The 23,353-nt window shown below is 38.2% G+C and overlaps 3 protein-coding genes and 1 long non-coding RNA gene across 4 annotated transcripts; all 4 read right to left on the bottom strand.

Moving 5' to 3' along the window:
• Window positions 1-530: 530 nt before the first annotated feature.
• LOC119084295 lies at window positions 531-1,405 on the bottom strand. Its single transcript, XR_005089036.1, has 3 exons — window positions 1,269-1,405; window positions 1,115-1,204; window positions 531-573 (listed from the first exon to the last, which is right to left on the bottom strand). It is a non-coding gene; the product is annotated as an uncharacterized LOC119084295 (long non-coding RNA).
• Window positions 1,406-3,926: 2,521 nt separating this feature from the next.
• Window positions 3,927-16,758, bottom strand: LOC119084459. Its single transcript, XM_037194441.1, is given in 15 exon segments — window positions 3,927-4,363; window positions 4,438-4,615; window positions 4,855-5,312; window positions 5,704-6,084; window positions 6,151-6,379; window positions 9,364-9,507; window positions 9,745-10,202; window positions 10,756-10,974; window positions 11,041-11,238; window positions 13,565-13,954; window positions 14,024-14,201; window positions 14,444-14,901; window positions 15,264-15,644; window positions 15,712-15,943; window positions 16,672-16,758. Coding segments are annotated over 14 exon segments (4,329 nt in total). The 5' UTR covers window positions 15,932-15,943; window positions 16,672-16,758.
• LOC119084289 (cytochrome P450 4g15-like) lies at window positions 8,826-11,231 on the bottom strand. The gene is made up of 5 exons (XM_037194216.1): window positions 11,041-11,231; window positions 10,594-10,974; window positions 9,745-10,202; window positions 9,330-9,507; window positions 8,826-9,260 (listed from the first exon to the last, which is right to left on the bottom strand). Exons 1-5 carry the CDS (start codon window positions 11,189-11,191, stop codon window positions 8,875-8,877), a joined length of 1,554 nt encoding a protein of 517 aa, XP_037050111.1. The 5' UTR covers window positions 11,192-11,231; the 3' UTR covers window positions 8,826-8,874.
• A 2,404-nt stretch (window positions 16,759-19,162) lies between the features above and the next one.
• LOC119084290 (cytochrome P450 4g15-like) lies at window positions 19,163-21,843 on the bottom strand. Its single transcript, XM_037194217.1, has 5 exons — window positions 21,597-21,843; window positions 21,147-21,527; window positions 20,093-20,550; window positions 19,687-19,864; window positions 19,163-19,617 (listed from the first exon to the last, which is right to left on the bottom strand). The coding sequence occupies exons 1-5, from the start codon at window positions 21,811-21,813 to the stop codon at window positions 19,232-19,234; spliced, it is 1,620 nt and encodes a 539-aa protein (XP_037050112.1). The 5' UTR covers window positions 21,814-21,843; the 3' UTR covers window positions 19,163-19,231.
• Between the last annotated feature and the right edge of the window lie 1,510 nt (window positions 21,844-23,353).

Below are 23,353 nucleotides of genomic sequence, written 5' to 3'. Positions count from 1 at the left end.
TTCAATGTAAAGCGACATATTTTGATGAAGCGGCCATACCTGGTATGTACATTTATTGGTTAAGACACACAAATTTCGTCAACGGCCACGAAGTTCATATAAAAAGGGCAACTTCACAAAAACTAAATTCCGAATTTTCCTAAAACACATTTTCTTCAAGTTGATTTCACACAGAATCTGTGTACTGAGTGCGTTTATCAATTTCTTTGTCACTCGCCTTCGTGGCTATCTTAAGAGTCTTAACCTCTTCTTTCAGAACCTTGATCCATCGTCAAAGTATATTTATTTTATAAAATGGATCAAGACTGACACATTAAGACATAAAACTAAAAATTTAACGCTGCGCGTAAAGAACTTATGCTCGAATTCAGTTCCCAAGCATAGGCGAAGCATCATCCATCGCTGAGGTAAATTTTATTTTCCAAAATAGATCAATCCGAAAATGTGGCGCGAAATTTGAATTTATTTTATGCTTCTGTGACAACCAATCCATGGATACCTCTTTCACTGGTAAGTTGAATTGAATTCAAATTGAATCAAAATAAAGGCGTACGATATGACGGTGCTGATGACCTAGAAATATCATCAAAAATGGTAAAGTTTCTTCATTCAAAGTTCAGTTTATAATCGAACGTATGGCTTAGTTATTCAACGGACCCAACTTAACAAATACACTATTTTCACCGCTTCTGTCAAAATATAGAGAGTTTCGTGATGATTTTCCTAAACAACGTCTGATGGCGATTGCGATGAAGAATTCCGTGAAATGCTTCACTCTGCCATGTTTAGCCAAAAAATCGTATCGCATTTGGATCTTTGCTTCTAAAAAGCTCTCGAAAGCTGTAAGTTTCTTTTGTATTTTATTGAAATATTTTGCTTTTTCAATGAACTCCAAAACAATCTCAGCTTTCGCCAGCTCTCCAAAGCACACAAACAGTGTCATACGGTGTTTTGGATTAACATGACAGCTCTATACTTTGACAAAAGCCGATGACGTATTAATGGCGTGCATTGAAAGGAGTTATGGATTCAAAATTCACGTAATCGGCGCTGTGATAACAAAATAAGAAATTGGGAGATACGTTCTGTAATTCTAAAATTAATGTGATCGTACCGCTTGGAATGTACTCAAACGAATCTCGAACATACCACATCCAGTCTGCGATAGTTTGTTCAGTAAAATGTGGGTTGTAAATTCTTGCATCTTTAAAAAAAGAGTGAGGAAAGAAAGTTAGCTAGAGTGACAAATGACGAGTTATGCTACTTACACTTCTGCGAATTTTCCTATGCAAATTAATTCCTTCATACTGCATCGAGAGTAACAGAGTCACGGTGAAATTGGCCTAAAAAATTATTGAAAATCTTCTGACCTTTACATGGAAAACCTGCCTTGCCTCAATGTGAGGAAATCGGCAGGCCTGGCAAACATGCATATAGATTGAGCGGAACACTAGTGGCTAGATATAACAGACGTTACAAGTCGCAAGCAGCAAGCAGAGACAACTGTAGCGTAAAACTGCTACAACTCTGCAACTGCTACGGCAAGCATGTTTTATTAACCTTTCAATTTCCCACTTTACTAAAATCAAGAGAAGATTAAAACTTAATTACCTCAAGCAAAATGTTGTCACATACTGCGAAGGTGTTATACAAATCCCATAGCTCTATTGCAAAAAGTAATGTATTCGTCGTATAAAAACTGTGAAAGACCTCAATGCCACGACGTCTCCACATTACGATTCGCAGGATAATTTGAAAAAGTAATCCAAGCGTTAAAGAGATTACGTAGAAGACCACTTGCAGCGAGCATATCTCATTGCACTCATTCAGCAACACCGTGAGACGATAATGCTCCACGCTAAGTGCGTCCAATTCATCACAAATACTATCTACCTCAAGGGTTTCCGTTTTGATTCGATCTCGTAAAGCCTCGATCCGATTGTTAATTTTCTGATAACACCATTGCCCACCCAAAGCGCAACCATAGTACAGATTGGGAATCAGTCTAGTGACTACCGGCGCTACACTAATTATTATTGCTCCAATGAAATTGGCATACGGTGATGTTGACTTTTGAAATGGGCCTTCTATCAATACTAAACTGTAGACTAAGTCGAAAACTGTTGACTTGACAAAAAATTTAATTAGAATTCGTTGATAGCAATCTCCTGATCTAACGCTCAATGCATACACCCGGGCAACCTTTGTAAGAAATCGTCGGACCTTTCTGTGATTTAAGTAAACGCTTCCGTACATTGTGATGTATAAAATTCCTATTGAATAAAGGAACCACTCGTCAAGAAGAATTAAAGTGTAGCTTCTCAATCCATTTTCCAAATTAGAAAATATTTGTGGATAATAAACGAAAAATAGAATCAATGAAGCCGAAGAGAATGTGAATGCATAAATATAGGAAATGACACTGGCTGCCCTTCCATCGAATTGATATGGCCACACTCCACACAACCGAATTGTCAACATCGCCGTAATTTCAATAAATTTTGTCAGATCTTCGACAAACATATTTCGTTTTGCTCGCGTTTTCTCTTCTCAAAATGATAATACGACTCCAGTAAAAAGGGCTGGTAAGCGACTGAGAGGTATACCGCCGTTAGTGACCATAAAAGAAAATATCGATTTCTCATCAGCGCGCTTACGTTTCTATCATCTCTGAGGAATAAGTCAATTAATGACTCCCAAACAAAATATGCTTAAAGAACGGAATCGAGTACAGTCAGAGCACTACGCCCAGCACTGAATAGGTTTGTTCCAAGGCCATATGAATTGTCAAATTTCATCCATATAAACATAACCTCAATAATACCTCTGTGTAAATCGCGTAGGCGACGTTGGTCGATTTGTATGAAATATCACGTAAGCGACGTTGCTATGGATGAAATTGTCGTTGTTCGGGTTGTCAAAGTTCGTGTTTACAGTTACTTGGAACAAACCAATTGCCAAGTGTCTGTAGAGGTTTTAGTGATAAGAGCCACCGCTTAGAATTGTTATCGTATGTTTTAACTCATACAATGAAGACATGTCATCTATATGTACAAAACGAATCCTACAGTGATTTCATCGGCCTTCAAATATTTGCTATGCTCATGCTAGAGGCAGTGCTGTGGTATATAGTTTTTCTCTTTTCTCTCAGGAATATTTTCTTATTTTATCTGTTTATCTATTTGTAGTATATTATACAACAATAGCCCATCATCTTTGAGCTCGTCAATTTCAAGTGACTGCACAATAAATTTTGAAACAGGTGTTAGGGAATCTTGCGCCGCGTCATTCACAATAACTCACAAAGTGACAGCTTCCTTATACAAAATGTGCCAAAATGTGAATTATTGTGAATGACGCGGCGCGAGATTCCTAGCAACCGTTTATTTCTCTCTCAGAAGAATACAATTTATTTCGTGTCTGTTCGTGTCGTATGTTTTCGTAAATTAAGATCAAAATTTTCATGTTAACCAGGTTTGTTACAAGGCCATATGAATTGTCAAATTTCATCCATATAACCATAACCTCAATAATATCTCTGTGTAAATCGCGTAGGCGACGTTGCTCGATTTGTATGAAATATCACGTAGGCGACGTTGCTGTGGATGAAATTGTCGTTTTTCGGGTTGTCAAAGTTCGTGTTTACAGTTACTTGGAACAAACCTATACAGAAGACAATCGTGTCCCCAGCACCAATGTCCTGTCAGCATCTGTTATCGAGTCGCACACACAAATAAAACGCACGAAAATATGTTTTGTATCAAAGGCTCTATATAAAGGTATAGAGCCTTTGTTTGTATTTATTGGGTGATCTAATAACAGCTGCATTGCATAGTAAAGGTTTCAAATTCTGATCTTATTTATGAGGGACATCCGCCTGAATTATCTGCAAAATTCGTAGGAGTAAAATATTTTTTGTAACCAATTCAAAAGGCAATGAGGGGACAGACATGCACCTTGAATACAGACTATCGGTTGTATCTCGGTTCAACGCGAATGCGAAAACCATCGGTTCGCTTAAGAATGATGTCACCTTGAAGTTTGAAATCAGCCTCGGTGCAACTCGAATAGATTTTGTAGCTTCGCAAAATCGTCGACAGCAGAATTTTCAACTTGAGAATGGCATATTTACGGCCGACACAGCTGCGCGGTCCTGCACTGAAAGGAATGAAACCGTAGTAGTGACGGTTTTGCGTACGTTCTGGAAGGAAATTGTCCGGATCGAAAACATCTGGATTGTCGTAAATATCTTGGTGGCGGTGAATTTTGTACGTGCCAATGACAACAGTTGAACCGGCTGGAATTGTGTAAGGTTTAGATACAAGTTTCACGTTTTCTTGCACCACACGCGCTATAACGGGTACTGATATGACCAACGAAAAAGGAAATCAATTAAATTTAGTTCAAACAAAATGAGAGAGTGATATGTCCGATTACCTGGCGGATACATGCGCAATGTCTCAAAGATTACGCGTTCCAAGTAGTTCATTTGTAGAGTATCTGCAAATGTGGCCGGTCGATTGGAATCGCCGAATATTTGTTTTTGTTCGGCAAATACGCGATCTTGTATCTCTTGATGGCAGGCCAACAAACACAATACGAAACTAGATCCAGCCTGTTTAAAAATTACTTTTGTTACTTTTGTTATACAGCGAACGGCATTCAATTTTGGGTCGTAATTTGCACGGCTGATACTCACTTCCTACACATTCTTAGGTACGTGCTTGTAAGAGCCACTAGTGGTAAAACCCTATTCAAGCATGTGACCAAATATGTAAAGGAAAACGTACCAACTACTAGAAAACTTCGATAGAAAAATGACTGACGTCAGCTGTGAATGAAATATAAAAGTACCGCTGTCGTATCATGCCCTTCGAACATTATCGTGTCGACTTCCTCCTTGATCTCGGTTTCCGTTATACTTGCACCACTATACGTTGATTCGAGCATCAAATCCAAAAATGCTAACCGATTCTTCTCACCAACCGTTGGATCTTCAGTGTCATCCCGAACGACTTCATCATTTTTGCTGTTCAACAGTTCACTGTAAACGGTCTTCTTGATTCCACCGCTGTCAAATGACTTTTTCAATTGGTCGCTCTTTTTTCGCAGCACTTTCGTGGTCAAACTGTGAATTGTATTAACCAATGCGTCATGCTGCTTCTTTATACCCAGATAATTGAATATGATGTCAGGCCGTAAATAAAATGTAAGCATTCGCTTGTGAATGATGTCGCACAATTTCATGACAGCCATTGCATATTCATATCCTTCGCGATCGTCATGCGTTTTTGGATGCCCCATAGCCGTTTCTGTTGCAAATAATGAAACCAGACGACGAAGAATAAAGTTTGTTAATCAGTTTGCAGTTCACTATCAACGCTCCAAACAAGTCCGGTTTCCCCCAACCTGAACAAAACCTGACTCGTTTCACGTCTAGTTCAGTTTTAACCTAAAATAATTCGAATCCTGAAAATCGTTACTCGGACTATTTCCGGGTAACACGTTCGACTACTTTCAGGCTTCGCGTCATTTGAGGTAGGGCTGAAAAAAAAATTAGTTCGGGGCAACTCAGGTTGTAGGTTCGGGTTGACTTAACCTGTTCAGAGAATTCACATCTACCGACTAAGGTAAGGAGTCGCCAAAATCGACGTTTATGAGACATCTACTTCTATAAAAAATAATGTTCTAATGGGACCTTACCCAACAAAATATCAACTGTCACTTCACTCATGTAATCGTGCACGTCGAACTCTCTGCCCACCTCATTTTGTAGTCGATTCACTAATTGCCAACTATTTCGATTGAATGCGCCAACAAAACTTTTTAATACAAGTTGATGAAAGGCCGGCGCAATTAATTTACGATGCGAACGCCACTTATCGCCACTACTAATCAATATTCCGTCGCCAAGCCACGGTTCGAAGAAACGATATTCGCTGGATTTCGTCAAATGAACATTACTACTGAGAATCAGTTCAGCATCACGCGGATCCATTAAGCAAACAATGACTTTGTATCCAAGAAATCCTCTTCCTACATCACCATGGATTCCACATAGTTGCAGACACCCTTCCACAATTTCTGGACGATATTCGAGAAACTCGAATATTAGCCACAGCACAAAAACTATAAAAGGAAAATGCTTACCGTTCGGTGTTTTCCCTAATGCCATGAGTGCATTCCCTAATATGGGCAATGGTACAGGTCCAGGAATTTGTATTGCCAATTTGTACGATTCCTGTGATTTGTAATACAAATGAATGGCTGTTATGACCAATACACAGGAAATAAACAGCATAAAGGCGGTAGAAAGCCCAATGCCAGCACTTTCCAGGCCAATCAATTCTAACAAGTTCACCGTCATCGTATGGACAAGCTGCTTTTCATGCACAAATTTTCATATTAAATTTAGTAAATTATTTTCGGTCGTACACAAAATGACATCACACCCAATTTACGCGTTACGCTTTCTTAGGAGTATCCTGAATCGTTCAATGAAAGCTTAATTCTCAGCTCAAAATATGAGCCGCATAGTTCTATTTTTGTGTAAAATGGTCTCGAATCTCGCTATAGAAGAACAAAATTTGTGGAAGCCGACGTGGCAAGTTTTTTTTTTATATTTTGGTATTCACCGTGCCATTGAAGATAGGATTCCTAATTAATCGCGATTTTTTGTCGAGAGTGATGTCATTAAAGTACGACCCTACAGGTCCTATAGTAGAAATTTCGTTCACGTTTTTCTTTTTTCTAAATGTAAAACTCGATCACGTTATAGCGTAAATTGGTTCTGCCTATCAGTGAACACAATATTGAGTAATATTACTGACTTGCTTAATGGAGCTAGTTTTCTTATGTAATCACTGTTTCCGGTGTTTATAGATTTTTGTAGGTCGCTTTTCTTTCGAAAAGAGAACGAAAATGGCTGCTTTGTCTGTCTGACGACAAATTTGGTAGTTGGTAGTTTAGTAGTAGGTAGTTTTGGTAGCTATGTAAGGATATTGCGATAAATAAGCTGGCCTTAAAGTATGGTTTTCACTTACAAAAAAAACACTCCGTTTTGACTCCGTTTACTGTTTAAACAACACGGAGTGTTTTTTTCAACGGCACGCTAATTTTGAATTGTACAATAATTCGCTACAAGCAAATTCCCATTTGCTCTGACCGCAACATAAAGGTGGTTAAGATGTTTTCAACAGCTGGATATCGACTGGTGAAACTATTCTCACTACTTGCTTATTTATAACTTAAGTTTGGTAGTTGGTAGTTAGAGCAAAAATCGATAAAAAAAAGAAAGAAAAAAAAAACCTCACCAGGCTTAAGCCGATTCTCATCTTGTTTTTCCATGTAATAGTATATTAAGTCACCAGCAACAAAAAGGTTCGTTTTCATCACCGTGGTAAAGACATCAATTTTTCGGTTCCGGCTGACATATATGCGGGTTATTCAGCCATATTGGGTGAGAAAATGATTATTTTATAACCTAAAATGGCTGAATACCAAATCACGCTATTTGTTTTGTTTTTTCTAGAAAGTGGACAAAAATGCGGATTTGCGCAAAACGCTAGCATGAAAAACGTTGTGTTCACTTCGGCGAGAAATACGAGATTTCACCTTAAGCAAATGGCGCTTTCTCTCCTTGGTTAACAAATAACTATTTCATTTAAGCTGAACAAAACGTCACAGTCCGAACAAAATCTAACACGAACGTGAATAATATGTTTGTTCCAATTAACTGTAAACCCGAACTTAGACAATACGAACGATAACCATTTCATACACAGAAATGAACATAACCTAAACGTCACCAAATTTCTTTGTAAATTTTTAGGTAAAAATGTTACTTAATTCTTCATAACAAATCAAATCGGAAATGGTTTCAACATTTGATTTTCATTTCGTACAATAACTAACGCATTCCGTAGTAAAACTGACAAAGCTGGAAACGAAAAGTGACGTCACTGGAAACGAAAAGTAAACATGCAACGATTGAACCTGCAATACATACAACGTTCATGGGAGAAATTTTTTTTGTGACGCTTTTGATTGTCAACCATTGTCAAGTCCAAATTAATTTTCATGCGACGGTGGGATTAGGACATTTACGAACCTGTTTGGGACGATTGACGTGAGGTAATTGCGCTTGTAGCTATCACTTCGTTCATACTACAACTAGAGTGATATACCTCAAATCAATCTTTGAAAACAGGTGCGTAGATAACTATTTCTTCCATGTCACGTAAATAGCTATTTGATCAATTGTTAACTCAAATGAAAATATAATGTGTCCGTCTCGATTGACACAAGTGCTACGAAACAGAACGAACATTTTTTACTGATGAAACTAATGGAAAACGTGTAGTGTGGAAAAACAGATGGAAGTATGTTAAGAAATGGTTGTCTTGACGGCTATAAATCGAAATAAATAAAAAAAATCACTTTTGGCACGGCTGATGAAATCCATTATTTCCGGCCTAGAAGCAATGAAAATTGAGAGAAAAAGGTAGGGGAGAATGTTGCTCTTTCGATACTAAATTTGGTGAGTGAATGTGACGGTTTTGGTACTACAGGAAGAAAAATAAATTTCGTATTGGGCAGTCAATTGACTTTACTCGGCCGATCGAAGCGATATGTCACCGAATAAGTCGAACCAACGAAAGCGAAAAGTTTTCTCACAACGTTCCGTTCGAGATTTCCATCGAACGAGATTGGATTAGTTTACTTACCACTCAATAACAAAAGTGGTAGATCAAATATAGTTCGTATTGGGTGATCTAATAACAACGGAGCAAATTCATTTTTTATAATTAATTGGAATGCGTGGTTTAGTATTTTATTTATTTCAAATCGAGGTCCTATTTGTGAGGGACTGGTCTATCTCGGTTCAACGCGGATGCGAAAACCATCGGTTCGCTTAAGAATGATGTCAGCTTGAAGTTTGAAATCAGCCTCGGTGCAACTCGAATAGATTTTGTAGCTGCGCAAAATCGTAGACAGCAGAATTTTCAACTTGAGAATGGCATATTTACGGCCGACACAGCTGCGTGGTCCTGAACTGAAAGGAATGAAGCCGTAGTAATGTCGATTTTGCGTGCGTTCTGGAAGGAAATTGTCCGGATCGAAAACATCCGGTTTGTCATAAACATCTTTGTGTCGATGAATTTTGTACGTTGCAATGGCAACAGTTGAACCAGCTGGAATTGTGTACGGCTTGGAAGCAAGTTTCACGTTTTCTTGCACCACACGAGCTATAATGGGCACTGATATGACGAAGAAGGAAATCAATAAATTTAATGAAAACAAAATGAGAGAGAAAAATGTCCAATTACCTGGCGGATACATACGCAATGACTCAAAGATTACGCGTTCCAAGTAGTTCATTTGTAGAGTATCTGCAAATGTGGCCGGTCGATTGGAATCGCCGAATATTTGCTTTTGCTCGGCAAATACGCGATCTTGTATCTCTTGATGGCAAGCCAACAAACACAATACAAAACTAGATCCAGCCTGTCGAATTCGTTTTGTTTTTTTACTATCAATGTTCAGCGAACGGCATTCAATTTTGTGTCGTAATTTGCACAGCTGATACTCACTTCCTACACATTCTTAGGTACGTGCTTGTAAGAGCCACTAGTGGTAAAACCCTATTCAAGCATGTGCCTAAGTATGTAAAGGAAAACGTACCAGCTGGAAACTTCGATAGAAAAATGACTGACGTCAGCTGTGAATGAAATACAAAAGTACCGCTGTCGTGTCATGCCCTTCGAACATTATCGTGTCGACTTCCTCCTTGATCTCGGTTTCCGTTATACTTGCGCCACTATACGTTGATTCGAGCATCAAATCCAAAAATGCTAACCGATTCTTCTCACCAACCGTCGGATCTTCAGTGTCATCCCGAACGACTTCATCATGTTTGCTGTTCAACAGTTCACTGTAAACGGTCTTCTTGATTCCACCGCTGTCAAATGACTTTTTCAATTGGTCGCTCTTTTTTCGCAGCACTTTCGTGGTCAAACTGTGAATTGTATTGACCAATGCGTCATGCTGCTTCTTTATACCCAGATAATTGAATATGATGTCAGGCCGCAAATAAAATGTAAGCATTCGCTTGTGAATGATGTCGCACAATTTCATGACAGCCATTGCATATTCATATCCTTCGCGATCGTCATGCGTTTTTGGATGCCCCATAGCCGTTTCTGTTGCAAATAATGAAACCAGACGACGAAGAATAAAGTTTGTTAATCAGTTTGCAGTTCACTATCAACGCTCCAAACAAGTCCGGTTTCCCCCAACCTGAACAAAACCTGACTCGTTTCACGTCTAGTTCAGTTTTAACCTAAAATAATTCGAATCCTGAAAATCGTTTCTCGGACTATTTCCGGGTAACACGTTCGACTACTTTCAGGCTTCGCGTCATTTGAGGTAGGGCTGAAAAAAAAATTAGTTCGGGGCAACTCAGGTTGTAGGTTCGGGTTGACTTAACCTGTTCAGAGAATGCACATCTACCGACTAAGGTAAGGAGTCGCCAAAATCGACGTTTATGAGACATCTACTTCTATAAAAAATAATGTTCTAATGGGACCTTACCCAACAAAATATCCACTGTAGCTTCACTCATGTAATCGTGCACGTCGAACTCTCTGCCCACCTCATTTTGTAGTCGATTCACTAATTGCCAACTATTTCGATTGAATGCGCCAACAAAACTTTTTAACACAAGTTGATGAAAGGCCGGCGCAATTAATTTACGATGCGAACGCCACTTATCGCCACTACTAATCAATATTCCGTCGCCAAGCCACGGTTCGAAGAAACGATATTCGCTGGATTTCGTCAAATGAACATTACTACTGAGAATCAGTTCAGCATCACGCGGATCCATTAAGCAAACAATGACTTTGTATCCAAGAAATCCTCTTCCTACATCACCATGGATTCCACATAGTTGCAGACACCCTTCCACAATTTCTGTACGATATTCAAGAAACTCGAATATTAACCACAGCACAAAAACTATAAAAGGAAAATGCTTACCGTTCGGTGTTTTCCCTAATGCCATGAGTGCATTCCCTAATATGGGCAATGGTACAGGTCCAGGAATTTGTATTGCCAATTTGTACGATTCCTGTGATTTGTAATACAAATGAATGGCTGTTATGACCAATACACAGGAAATAAACAGCATAAAGGCGGTAGAAAGCCCAATGCCAGCACTTTGCAGGCCAATCAATTCTAGCAAGTTCACCGTCATCGTATGGACAAGCTGCTTTTCATGCACAAATTTTCATATTAAATTTAGTAAATTATTTTCGGTCGTACACAAAATGACATCACACCCAATTTACGCGTTACGCTTTCTTGGGAGTATCCTGAATCGTTCAATAAAAGCTTAATTCTCAGCTCAAAATATGAGCCGCATAGTTCTATTTTTGTGTAAAATGGTCTCGAATCTCGCTAAATAGAAGAACAAAATTTGTGGAAGCCGACGTGGCAAGTTTTTTTTTTATATTTTGGTATTCACCGTGCCATTGAAAATAGGATTCCTAATTAATCGCGATTTTTTGTCGAGAGTGATGTCATTAAAGTACGACCCTACAGGTCCTATAGTAGAAATTTCGTTCACGATTTTTTTTTTTCTAAATGTAAAACTCGACCACGTTATAGCGTAAATTGGTTCTGCCTATCAGTGAACACAATATTGAGTAATATTACTGACTTGCTTAATGGAGCTAGTTTTCTTATGTAATCGCTGTTTCCGCTGTTTATAGATTTGTAGGTCGCTTTTCTTTCGAAAAGAGAACGAAAATGGCTGCTTTGTCTGTCTGACGACAAATTTGGTAGTTGGTAGTTCAGTAGTAGGTAGTTTTGGTAGCTATGTAAGGATATTGCGATAAATAAGCTGGCCTTAAAGTATGGTTTCCACTTCCAAAAAAAAAACCCTCCGTTTTGACTCCGTTTACTGTTTAAACAAGGCTTGGTTTAGCAAAACGGAGTGTTTTTTTCAACGGCACGCTAATTTTGAATTGTACGATAATTCGCTACAAGCAAATTCCCATTTGCTTTGACCGCAACATAAAGGTGGTTAAGATGTTTTCAACAGCTGGATATCGACTGGTGAAACTATTCTCACTACTTGCCTATTTATAACTTAAGTTTGGTAGTTGGTAGTTAGAGCAAAAATCGATAAAAAAAGAAAGAAAAAAAAACCTCACCAGGCTTAAGCCGATTCTCATCTTGTTTTCCATGAAATAGTATATTAAGTCACCAGCAACAAAAAGGTTCGTTTTCATCACCGTGGTAAAGACATCAATTTTTCGGTTCCGGCTGACATATATGCGGGTTATTCAGCCATATTGGGTGAGAAAATGATTATTTTATAACCTAAAATGGCTGAATACCAAATCACGCTATTTGTTTTGTTTTTTCTAGCAAGTGGACAAAAATGCGGATTTGCGCAAAACGTTAGCATGAAAAACGTTGTGTTCACTTCGGCGAGAAATACGAAATTTCACCTTCGGCAAATGGCGCAAACTTTCGCTCTTGGTGAAATTTCCTATTTTCTCTCCTTGGTTAACAAATAACTATTTCATTTAAGCTGAACAAAACGTCACAGTCCGAACAAAATCTAACACGAACGTGAATAATATGTTTGTTCCAATTAACTGTAAACCCGAACTTAGACAACACGAACGATAACCATTTCATACACAGAAATGAACATAACCTAAACGTCACCAAATTTCTTACTATTTCTAGATAACTATTTCTTCCATGTCACGTAAATAGCTATTTGATCAATTGTTAACTCAAATGAAAATATAATGTGTCCGTCTCGATTGACACAAGTGCTACGAAACAGAACGAACATTTTTTACTGATGAAACTAATGGAAAACGTGTAGTGTGGAAAAACAGATGGAAGTATGTTAAGAAATGGTTGTCTTGACGGCTATAAATCGAAATAAATAAAAAAAAATCACTTTTGGCACGGCTGATGAAATCCATTATTTCCGGCCTAGAAGCAATGAAAATTGAGAGAAAAAGGTAGGGGAGAATGTTGCTCTTTCGATACTAAATTTGGTGAGTGAATGTGACGGTTTTGGTACTACAGGAAGAAAAATAAATTTCGTATTGGGCAGTCAATTGACTTTACTCGGCCGATCGAAGCGATATGTCACCGAATAAGTCGAACCAACGAAAGCGAAAAGTTTTCTCACAACGTTCCGTTCGAGATTTCCATCGAACGAGATTGGATTAGTTTACTTACCAATCAATTCACGACAAGTTGTGTCACAACTGTTGTGAAGTGTTCATCGCAGTGAATAAATGAAACATCCGTTTTTGCAACATAAATTGACAAAAATGTACTCACTTCTTGTATCACCTAGAGCTAAGTCTCGATAGGGCACTTCTACCACTCAATAACAAAAGTGGTAGATCAAATATAGTTCGTATTGGGTGATCTAATAACAACGGAGCAAATTCATTTTTTATAATTAATTGGAATGCGTGGTTTAGTATTTTATTTATTTCAAATCGAGGTCTTATTTGTGAGGGACTGGTCTATCTCGGTTCAACGCGGATGCGAAAACCATCGGTTCGCTTAAGAATGATGTCAGCTTGAAGTTTGAAATCAGCCTCGGTGCAACTCGAATAGATTTTGTAGCTGCGCAAAATCGTAGACAGCAGAATTTTCAACTTGAGAATGGCATATTTACGGCCGACACAGCTGCGTGGTCCTGAACTGAAAGGAATGAAGCCGTAGTAATGTCGATTTTGCGTGCGTTCTGGAAGGAAATTGTCCGGATCGAAAACATCCGGTTTGTCATAAACATCTTTGTGTCGATGAATTTTGTACGTTGCAATGGCAACAGTTGAACCAGCTGGAATTGTGTACGGCTTGGAAGCAAGTTTCACGTTTTCTTGCACCACACGAGCTATAATGGGCACTGATATGACGAAGAAGGAAATCAATAAATTTAATGAAAACAAAATGAGAGAGAAAAATGTCCAATTACCTGGCGGATACATACGCAATGACTCAAAGATTACGCGTTCCAAGTAGTTCATTTGTAGAGTATCTGCAAATGTGGCCGGTCGATTGGAATCGCCGAATATTTGCTTTTGCTCGGCAAATACGCGATCTTGTATCTCTTGATGGCAAGCCAACAAACACAATACGAAACTAGATCCAGCCTGTCGAATTCGTTTTGTTTTTTTTACTATCAGTATACACCGAACGGCATTCAATTTTGGGTCGTAATTTGCACAGCTGATACTCACTTCCTACACATTCTTAGGTACGTGCTTGTAAGAGCCACTAGTGGTAAACCCCTATTCTAGCATGTGCCTAAGTATGTAGAGGAAAACGTACCAACTACTGGAAAATTTCGATAGAAAAATGACTGACGTCAGCTGTGAATGAAATACAAAAGTACCGCTGTCGTGTCATGCCCTTCGAACATTATCGTGTCGACTTCCTCCTTGATCTCGGTTTCCGTTATACTTGCACCACTATACGTTGATTCGAGCATCAAATCCAAAAATGCTAACCGATTCTTCTCACCAACCGTTGGATCTTCAGTGTCATCCCGAACGACTTCATCATTTTTGCTGTTCAACAGTTCACTGTAAACGGTCTTCTTGATTCCACCGCTGTCAAATGACTTTTTCAATTGGTCGCTCTTTTTTCGCAGCACTTTCGTGGTCAAACTGTGAATTGTATTAACCAATGCGTCATGCTGCTTCTTTATACCCAGATAATTGAATATGATGTCAGGCCGCAAATAAAATGTAAGCATTCGCTTGTGAATGATGTCGCACAATTTCATGACAGCCATTGCATATTCATATCCTTCGCGATCGTCATGCGTTTTTGGATGACCCATAGCCGTTTCTGTTGCAAATAATGAAACCAGACGACGAAGAATAAAGTTTGTTAATCAGTTTGCACTTCACTATCAACGCTCCGAACAAGTCCCGTTTCCCCCAACCTGAACAAAACCTGACTCGACGTCTAGTTCAGTGTTAGCCTGAAAATCGTTAACCGGATTATGTCCAGTTAGACTTCCCAACTACTTGCAGATTACTGGTCATTTCAGGTAAGGTTGAAAAAAAAATTAAGTTCGGGTCAACTCAGGTTGTAGGTTCGGGTTGACTTAACCTGTTCCGAGAATTCTCATCTACTGACTAAGGGGTCGCTAAAATCGACGTTTATGAGACATATCTACATCTATAAATGTGCTAATGGAACCTTACCCAACAAAATGTCCACTGTCACTTCACTCAGATAATCGTGTACGTCGAACTCGTGGCCCACCTCATTTCGTAGTCGATTCACTAATCGCCCACTATTGTGACAGAATGCGCCAACAAAACTTTTTAACACGAGTTGATGAAAGGCCGGTGCAATTAATTTACGGTGCGACCGCCACTTGTCGCCACTACTAATCAATATTCCGTCGCCAAGCCACGGTTTGAAAAAACGATATTCGCTGGATTTCGTCAAATGAACATTACTATTGAGAATGAGTTCAGCATCACGCGGATCCATTAAGAAAACCATGACATTGTATCCGAGGAATCCTCTCGCCACATCACCATGGATTCCACCAAATTGTATTATCTCTTCCATAATTTCTGCGGTAAATTCGAAATTCTAATGTTAATGGCATGATCAAAAAAACGGAAAAAACCGAATGCATACCGTTGTGTGTTTTTCCTACTCCCATGAGTGCATTCCCTATTATGGGCAATGGTACAGGTCCAGGAATTTGTATTGCCAATTTGTACGATTCTTGAGATTTAAAGTGCACGTGAATGGCTGTTATGATCAATGTAATACCGAAAATAAATAGCATAAAGGCAGAAGAAAGCCCAATGCCACCACTTTCCAGGCCAATCAATTCTAACAAGTTCACCGTCATCGTATGCACAAGCTGCTTTTGATGTACAAATTTTCACATTAAAAATAAAATTATTTTTGGTTGTAAACAAATGACGTCACACCCAATTTTGGAATTTTCCACAGCCACACCTTCCCTGGTTATATTGAAAGTACTCGTGCACAAATTTTACGTAACACTTCCATCGGACTCGAATCGGACTACCCTACAACCTTCACAAATCTATTAATGAAAGTTTTGTGTAAAATGCCTCGAATTTCATTCAATGTAGGGCAGGCTCACTATACTGCAAAATAGAACCAAATAATTCTGTTTGTTTTATTTGGCTGCGTTACTTCTTGGAAATTACGGCAGTTTATAAAACAATAATTACATAAGCCGTTGTGACAAGTTTTTTATCACCAAGGTATTCACCAAGGTATCACTATTTCATCGCTGGCAAGAATTCACACCGAAAGTCCGCTGCGAATTCAAAATGAAACGCACAACAATCCAATCAAAGGCCGCGTTGTGTTTAATCAACTCGTTTTGTATTTTAATGCGTTGAAATTTATTTTTTAATCCATCGATTCATCGAAAATTCAAATTCTGAAGCGCACTGACGGCGTGAATGTATTTGAATTCCTACAAACGTGAAGTCAAACCTGGTATAATAAACTACTCTCCCAATTCCCAATTAACTACAATTTTAAGTCGAGCGTGACGTCATTAGTGTCCCGAAAAAATTAAATAAATTGGCAGTGTAAATAAGTTTTCCTTACCAGAATTTAATATAGTGAATAGGACTGCAATAGTGAATAATATCAGTCGAGGCACACTCGTGTTGCTGAGTCGCAGTTACTCAATTGACTGATTTTCTTATATCATCGGCGTTTTTATGGATTCTTTTGCTTCCAGTTAAAAATGATTTACTTGTTCCGTGTATCAAAAGTGGAACTTTCGTCCCGCCTGTATTTAACATACGAAACATAGGAGAAAGTGTTTTGTTTTTGTGACGCGTTTGATTGTCGTTTGGCGTAGACGTCAACGCTTATAAGTGGCCAAAAATTATTTTTATGCAACGAAAATCAGAACAATTTGGAATTTTCTTGGATTTTCTTCACTCCACATGAAAATTTATTTACGTACTTGTTTGGGACGGCTGATTTGAGATCACAGATCCGTAAATAACTATTTCTTTCATGTGACATAAATAACTATTTGATCAATTGTTAACACCGTTGAGATAAATATACTACAAATTATTAGGTGTGGAGCTTGTCCACAAAAAACATCCTGATTCAGGGGGAGGGGTGGTCCACAAATCCGGACAATCAATATAAAAAATGGCAAGGGAAAAAAATAGGACGTGGGAAGTGCGTCAAAAACTACCATGAAAGTACCGACGTCTTTTGTGGATGGCTCCCATCGTTAGTATATTTATCTCTAGAGTTAACACAATTGACACAAGTGTTACATCGAAGCAACAAAAACCAAAATTACACTTTTTATTGACGAATAAACTAGAAAAGGTTTTATTATTTATAGAAAAGCTAAAGACAAGCCATAGAGTTATGCCTCGAGAGGTGAAATGGTGGAGCTGATGATAATAGATCGTGGATTTGAGCACTATTTCAAAAGACTCTCAATGATTGACGCTGTCGGCAAGTCGGTCACTTCTGTCATTTCGCCAAACAATATTTTCATGGACAATAGGGCAATTCCCGACCCGAGTTTAAACTTTTATACTCGAGTATAAAGTTTGAAGTATAAAATTTTGACAGAACTGGCATATCGATGAATGGTTCTGTAATTTGATAATAATTACCACCAAAGTATCGTCGGATCTTGATTTTTTTTATGAAATCAGTAAAGCTGTTGTCCCTAAAGCTAATGCTGAAAACAAACGAGACATTGAAAACGTGTTTTGGTCCTAGTTTTCATTGACAGATGCGGCAATCGCAATTTTCGATAGAGAAATTTCTAACTTTATTTGCCAGTTGCGACAATTTCTTCATGAAAACAGGTACCAAAACACGTTTTGAATACCTCGTTTGTTTTCAGCATAAAGACAGTGAGCTGGAAAAACTTTTTCACCTATATGTAGCGCTACTGAATGACAACTAAAAACATTGCACGTCGAACACGTGCTCCCATGCAATGACATGAGAGCACAGTTTGGATTGTCAATAACTATTTACAAATACGAATAATTTTTTCCACTCCACTGCCTCTAGTTTCAGAAATATGAGCTCTGCCAACGCACTTCAAGCAAAAGTGGTACTCTAAATAGGGTACTGAAACTTGACAGTGCTCCATACAAAATTTTACACTGTAAAAAGAGTGGGGATAAAATTTCATGCAAAATAGTACTATATTTGGCAGCTGTCATTAATAGCACTTTTGCTTGAAGTGCGTTGGCTCTGCAGATTTCATCAATAAAATCAAGATCCAACGATAGTTTGGTGGAAAATATCAAATTACTGAGCCGTTTAACAATATGCTAGTTCCGTCAAAATTTTATACTTTAAACTTTATACTCGAGTATAAAAGTTTAAACTCGGGTCGGGAATTGTGACTGAAAATTTAATTTCCAATCAAATGATTTTGATTTTTGAATTTCGTATCTCAAAAGACCGACTCGAAGGCAGTGCCATCGCTCATTTTTGCGGTAGTGACGTTAACAATTTCCACAATCTATAGGCACCTAAAAATTACATGGTCTACCGGAAAAAATGTTTATAAATGCCATCTAGCGTAACTCTTCGAGAAAAATAGATACAAGTGGGTAAAGTAATAGCTGTATAATCGACGGTAGCCAATAAACTCTGTTATCTCTTGTTAGTGGAAGTATAACGAAAATAGTGACACAAGTCCTTTACTTACAACTTTTTTGATATCAGAATAGGGGTAAACCATTATGGTTCATAAAGTTCGTGAGAATGCAGATGTCGTAGACTTTTAACATAAAATATATGGAAGAAATGTCAAAAGGTCACGAAATTGCCATACTTCATAATGGTTTACCCCTCATATATGACTATACAGCTTGAATACGCAAAAAATTACTTTAGTTTTGATAAAGATATAAAGAAAACATTGCGTGACACGACATATGATGAATCGCGTCTGTTCACAATGATAACGCGAAAAACGTAGTTCAAAGAATGGATGAAGTTTTACTTAAGAATTATATTTGGCTGAAAACGTAATTTAAAGCGTTAATACTTTATGAACAACGCTAATGATTCCGTAAATGAAACATACGCCTTTTCAAATGACAACAATTTATTTAGTTCTTGTGTCGCCTCTACGGTTTTGCTGAAACATAATCGGTTGGTCTTATCTCGGTTCAACGCGGATGCGAAAACCATCGGTTCGCTTAAGAATGATGTCAGCTTGAAGTTTGAAATCAGCCTCGGTGCAACTCGAATAGATTTTGTAGCTGCGCAAAATCGTCGACAGCAGAATTTTCAACTTGAGAATGGCATATTTACGGCCGACACAGCTGCGTGGTCCTGCACTGAAAGGAATGAAGCCGTAGTAGTGACGGTTTTGCGTACGTTCTGGAAGGAAATTGTCCGGATCGAAAACATCTGGATTGTCGTAAATATCTTTGTGTCGATGAATCTTGTACGTTACAATGGCAACAGTCGAACCAGCTGGAATTGTGTACGGTCTGGATGCAAGTCTCACATTTTCTTTTACCTCACGACCTATAGCGGGCACTGATATGACCGAAAGAAGAATCACTAAATCTAATCACAACAAAATGAGAGAGCGAAATGTCTAATTACCTGGCGGATACATACGCAATGTCTCAAAGATTACGCGCTCCAAGTAGTTCATTTGTAGAGTATCTGCAAATGTGGCCGGTCGATTGGAATCGCCGAATATTTGCTTTTGCTCGGCAAATACACGATCTTGTATCTCTTGATGACAGGCCAACAAACACAACACGAAACTAGATCCAGCCTGTCGGATTCGTTTTGGTTTTTTACTATCAATGTTCAGCGAACGGCATTCAATTTTGAGTCGTAATTTACACAGCTGATACTCACCTTCTCCACATTCTTAGGTACGTGCTTATAAATGGTAAAACCCTATTCAAGCATGTGCCTAAATATGTAAAGGAAAACGTACCAGCTGGAAACTTCGATAGAAAAATGACGGACGTCAGCTGTGAATGAAATACAAAAGTACCGCTGTCGTATCATGCCCTTCGAACATTATCGTGTCGACTTCCTCCTTGATCTCGGTTTCCGTTATACTTGCACCACTATACGTTGATTCGAGCATCAAATCCAAAAATGCTAATCGATTCTTCTCACCAACCGTCGGATCTTCAGTGTCATCCTGAACTATATCATCATCTTTGCTGTTCAACAGTTCACTGTAAACGGTCTTTTTGATTCCTCCGCTGTCAAATGACTTTTTCAATTGGTCGCTCTTTTTTCGCAGCACTTTTGTGGTCAAAGTATGAATTGTATTGACCAATGAGTCTTGCTGCTTCTTAATACCCAGACGATTGAATATGATATCAGGCCGTAGATAAAATATTTGGTTTCGTTTAAAAATTATGTCGCACAATTTCATAACTGCCATTGCATATTCATATCCACCGTGATCGTCATGCGTTTTTGGATGCCCCATAGCCGTTTCTATTGGAAATAATGAAACCAAACGACGAAGAATAAAGTTTGTCATAAATAATGATTTTACAATTAAAATGGCGTGAAAAGCCTGAAAATCGTTGACCCGAATATTTCAGGCTGGATTCGTCAACTTTGAGCTAAAGTAAGCTTAAAGCCCAAATGACTAAGGATAATTTGCCATAAAGGTATAAATTATACAATTTCCTTCTCTCTCATCATCTCTCTTGTTTGGACAAATGACTTGTTTCGCAGTTAGGTGCTTTGGCTATTAAGGCTAACTTCAGCTCGGTTCGTCACCTACTTTCAGAATTCGGGTTATTTCAGGTCAGGTTTAAAAAAATTAAGTTTGAGTTTTAGTGAGACCCAAAGTTAATTTCAGATTAAATCCGATCTTTTCATTTGATGAATTCGTATGAATAGATGAATTGCCCAATTGAAAAAATGCGGTGATCTCTGTATAAATCAATGAGTTCGGGGCCACTCAAAAAAATGAAAAATGTATGAAGCGCACACTTTGGTCTGACCCTCCCGCCTTCATATCAGCATGCGTACTTTTTGAATAACACAAATAATTAATTAATTAGGGCAAGCGATGACCTTACCCAATAAAATATCAACAGTCACTTCACTCAGATAATCGTGCACGTCGAACTCGCGGCCGACCTCATTTTGGAGTCGATTCACTAATTGCCAACTATTTCGATTGAATGCGCCAACAAAACTTTTTAACACAAGTTGATGAAATGCCGGTGCAATTAATTTACGATGCGAACGCCATTTATCGCCACTACTAAGCAATATTCCGTCGCCAAGCCACGGCTTGAAGAAACGATATTCGCTAGATTTCGTCAAATGGACATTACTATTGAGAATGAGTTCAACATCACGCGGATCCGTTAGAAAAATTATGACTTTGTATCCCAGAAATCCCCTCGCCACATCACCGTGGAGTCCGTTGAGTTTCATAAGCTCTTCCATCATTTCTGCGGAAAATTCAACACTCGAATATTACCCACCCGACAAAAAAAAACTTTGTGCCGGAAAATGCTTACCATTCGGTGTTCTTCCTATTCCCAAGAGAACATTACCTATTATGGGCAATGGAGTCGGTCCAGGAATTTGTATTGCCAATTTGTATGATTCTTGTGATTTAAAGTACATGTGAATGACTGTTATGATCAATATACTGGAAATAAGTAGCATAAAGGCGGTAGAAAGCCCAATGCCAGCACTTTCCAGGCCAAACAATGCTAACAAGTTCACCGTCATCGTATGGAGAAGCTGCGTTTCATGCACAAATTTTCACATTAACCAACGCACTACAAGCAAAAGTGATCGTTGTGACAGCTGCCAAATAGAGTAGTATTTTGTATGAGTACCACTCATGCTTGAAGTGCGTTGCATCAATAGTAAATCAATAGTTCATAAAAAATTCGTGCATACATGGCGACAATACTAGGCAATATCTTTTTTTTCTTTAGAATTTTAAGCCGGGCCGTACTGACTACCGAAAAGCCCACTGGGCGATGTACGTAAAAAAATGTAAAATTTCATAGAAATATGGAAAACGTTCACCGGACCGGGTGTTCTCTAATTAAAATAGAAGTACCCTTTTCACCATGTAGAGTAATTTCGTTTACTAAATCTAAATTTAAAACTGACTAGAAAGAGTCAATAAAATATGAATCGATTGCAAGCAACGCACTTCAAGCATTAGTTGTACTTTTAATAGGGGTACGAAAATAACTATTTCCTATTGTATCAATTGCTCGGCTTGTGAGAACATTATGTGTCATTTTATGGATAAAATCAACGCACTTCAAGCAAAAGTGCTATTTATGACAGCTGCCAAATATAATACTTTTTGTATGAAATTTTATCCCCACTCTTTTTACAATGTAAAATTTTGTATGGATCACTGTCAAGTTTCAGTACCATATATTTAGAGTATCACTTTTGCTTGAAGTGCATTTATAAAATACAAAATTGGTTGACACACATACTACTTTACACCAACAAAAACAAAAAGTATTTCCATTTTCTTATCTACAAAGCTAGAAGACATGTGGAAAAACAGGTGGAACTAAATGGACGTCGTTATGCACTAACCGTCTTTATTTAATAAAGAAACGATTGTCTCGTCTCGACGGTTGCATAATTGAAATGTCAAAATTTGTTAGTTTTAGTAATTTTGTAATGGACAAATGCAAATGGGTGCACAATTGAACAGAAAAATAAATTTCCATATAGCACTGAACCAAGTCAAAATTTCTCATATTAATTAAATTTGTAACTGACCAATACCCTCTAGAAGCCTCTGAATTTTACATGTAAAATCAGAAATTAGTCAACAGTGTATGATTCCACAAACAAAGGCATAAGTTTGCTAGTGAGGGTATTGAGCTGACCATATACACAATGTTGTACACGAAAATAGTTGCCGCAACAACACCCAAATACTACTCTATTTTACGTGACAAAACCTCTATTACCCTGCTAGGTGCTGTGAATCAGCGCCTAAGTATTTTCTATAGAGTAGCGTTGTTCCTCGGATGCGTTTCCAAGCACGCGTTATCACCACAACAATCTTTGTTACACTGCTGATGACTTCCTTAAACCAACTTGAATAAGGGATGTGACCCACCCCTAACTAAAGGTGTTATTATAAAGCTCATGAAAAGTAGTTGCTTTCGCACTAATTTATTTTACCGGAAACGGTTACACATTTAAAGCAAAACGTTTCCGCTAAAACGTAATTTTTAAGATTACCGCCGTCATTTTATTTCTACTGGGTCATCTCTTCTGCAAC

Source organism: Bradysia coprophila, unplaced genomic scaffold, assembly GCF_014529535.1.
Source record: "Bradysia coprophila strain Holo2 unplaced genomic scaffold, BU_Bcop_v1 contig_732, whole genome shotgun sequence".
Classification (NCBI taxonomy): domain Eukaryota; kingdom Metazoa; phylum Arthropoda; class Insecta; order Diptera; family Sciaridae; genus Bradysia; species Bradysia coprophila.
Note: the sequence above shows the minus strand (reverse complement) of the source record. Positions and strands in the feature narration are given on the sequence as shown.

Coding starts and splice junctions, on each gene's coding strand:
- LOC119084290 (XM_037194217.1), bottom strand. CDS start 21,813: ATGACGGTGAACTTGTTAGCATTGTTTGGCCTGGAAAGTGCTGGCATT. Junction 21,528..21,596: donor AATAGGAAGAACACCGAATG/GTAAGCATTTTC, acceptor AATTTTCCGCAG/AAATGATGGAAGAGCTTATG. Junction 19,865..20,092: donor AAGGGCATGATACGACAGCG/GTACTTTTGTAT, acceptor CGAATCCGACAG/GCTGGATCTAGTTTCGTGTT.
- LOC119084289 (XM_037194216.1), bottom strand. CDS start 11,191: ATGCTGTTTATTTCCTGTGTATTGGTCATAACAGCCATTCATTTGTAT. Junction 10,975..11,040: donor ATTAGGGAAAACACCGAACG/GTAAGCATTTTC, acceptor AATATCGTACAG/AAATTGTGGAAGGGTGTCTG. Junction 10,203..10,593: donor TACAGTGGATATTTTGTTGG/GTAAGGTCCCAT, acceptor TATTTGCAACAG/AAACGGCTATGGGGCATCCA.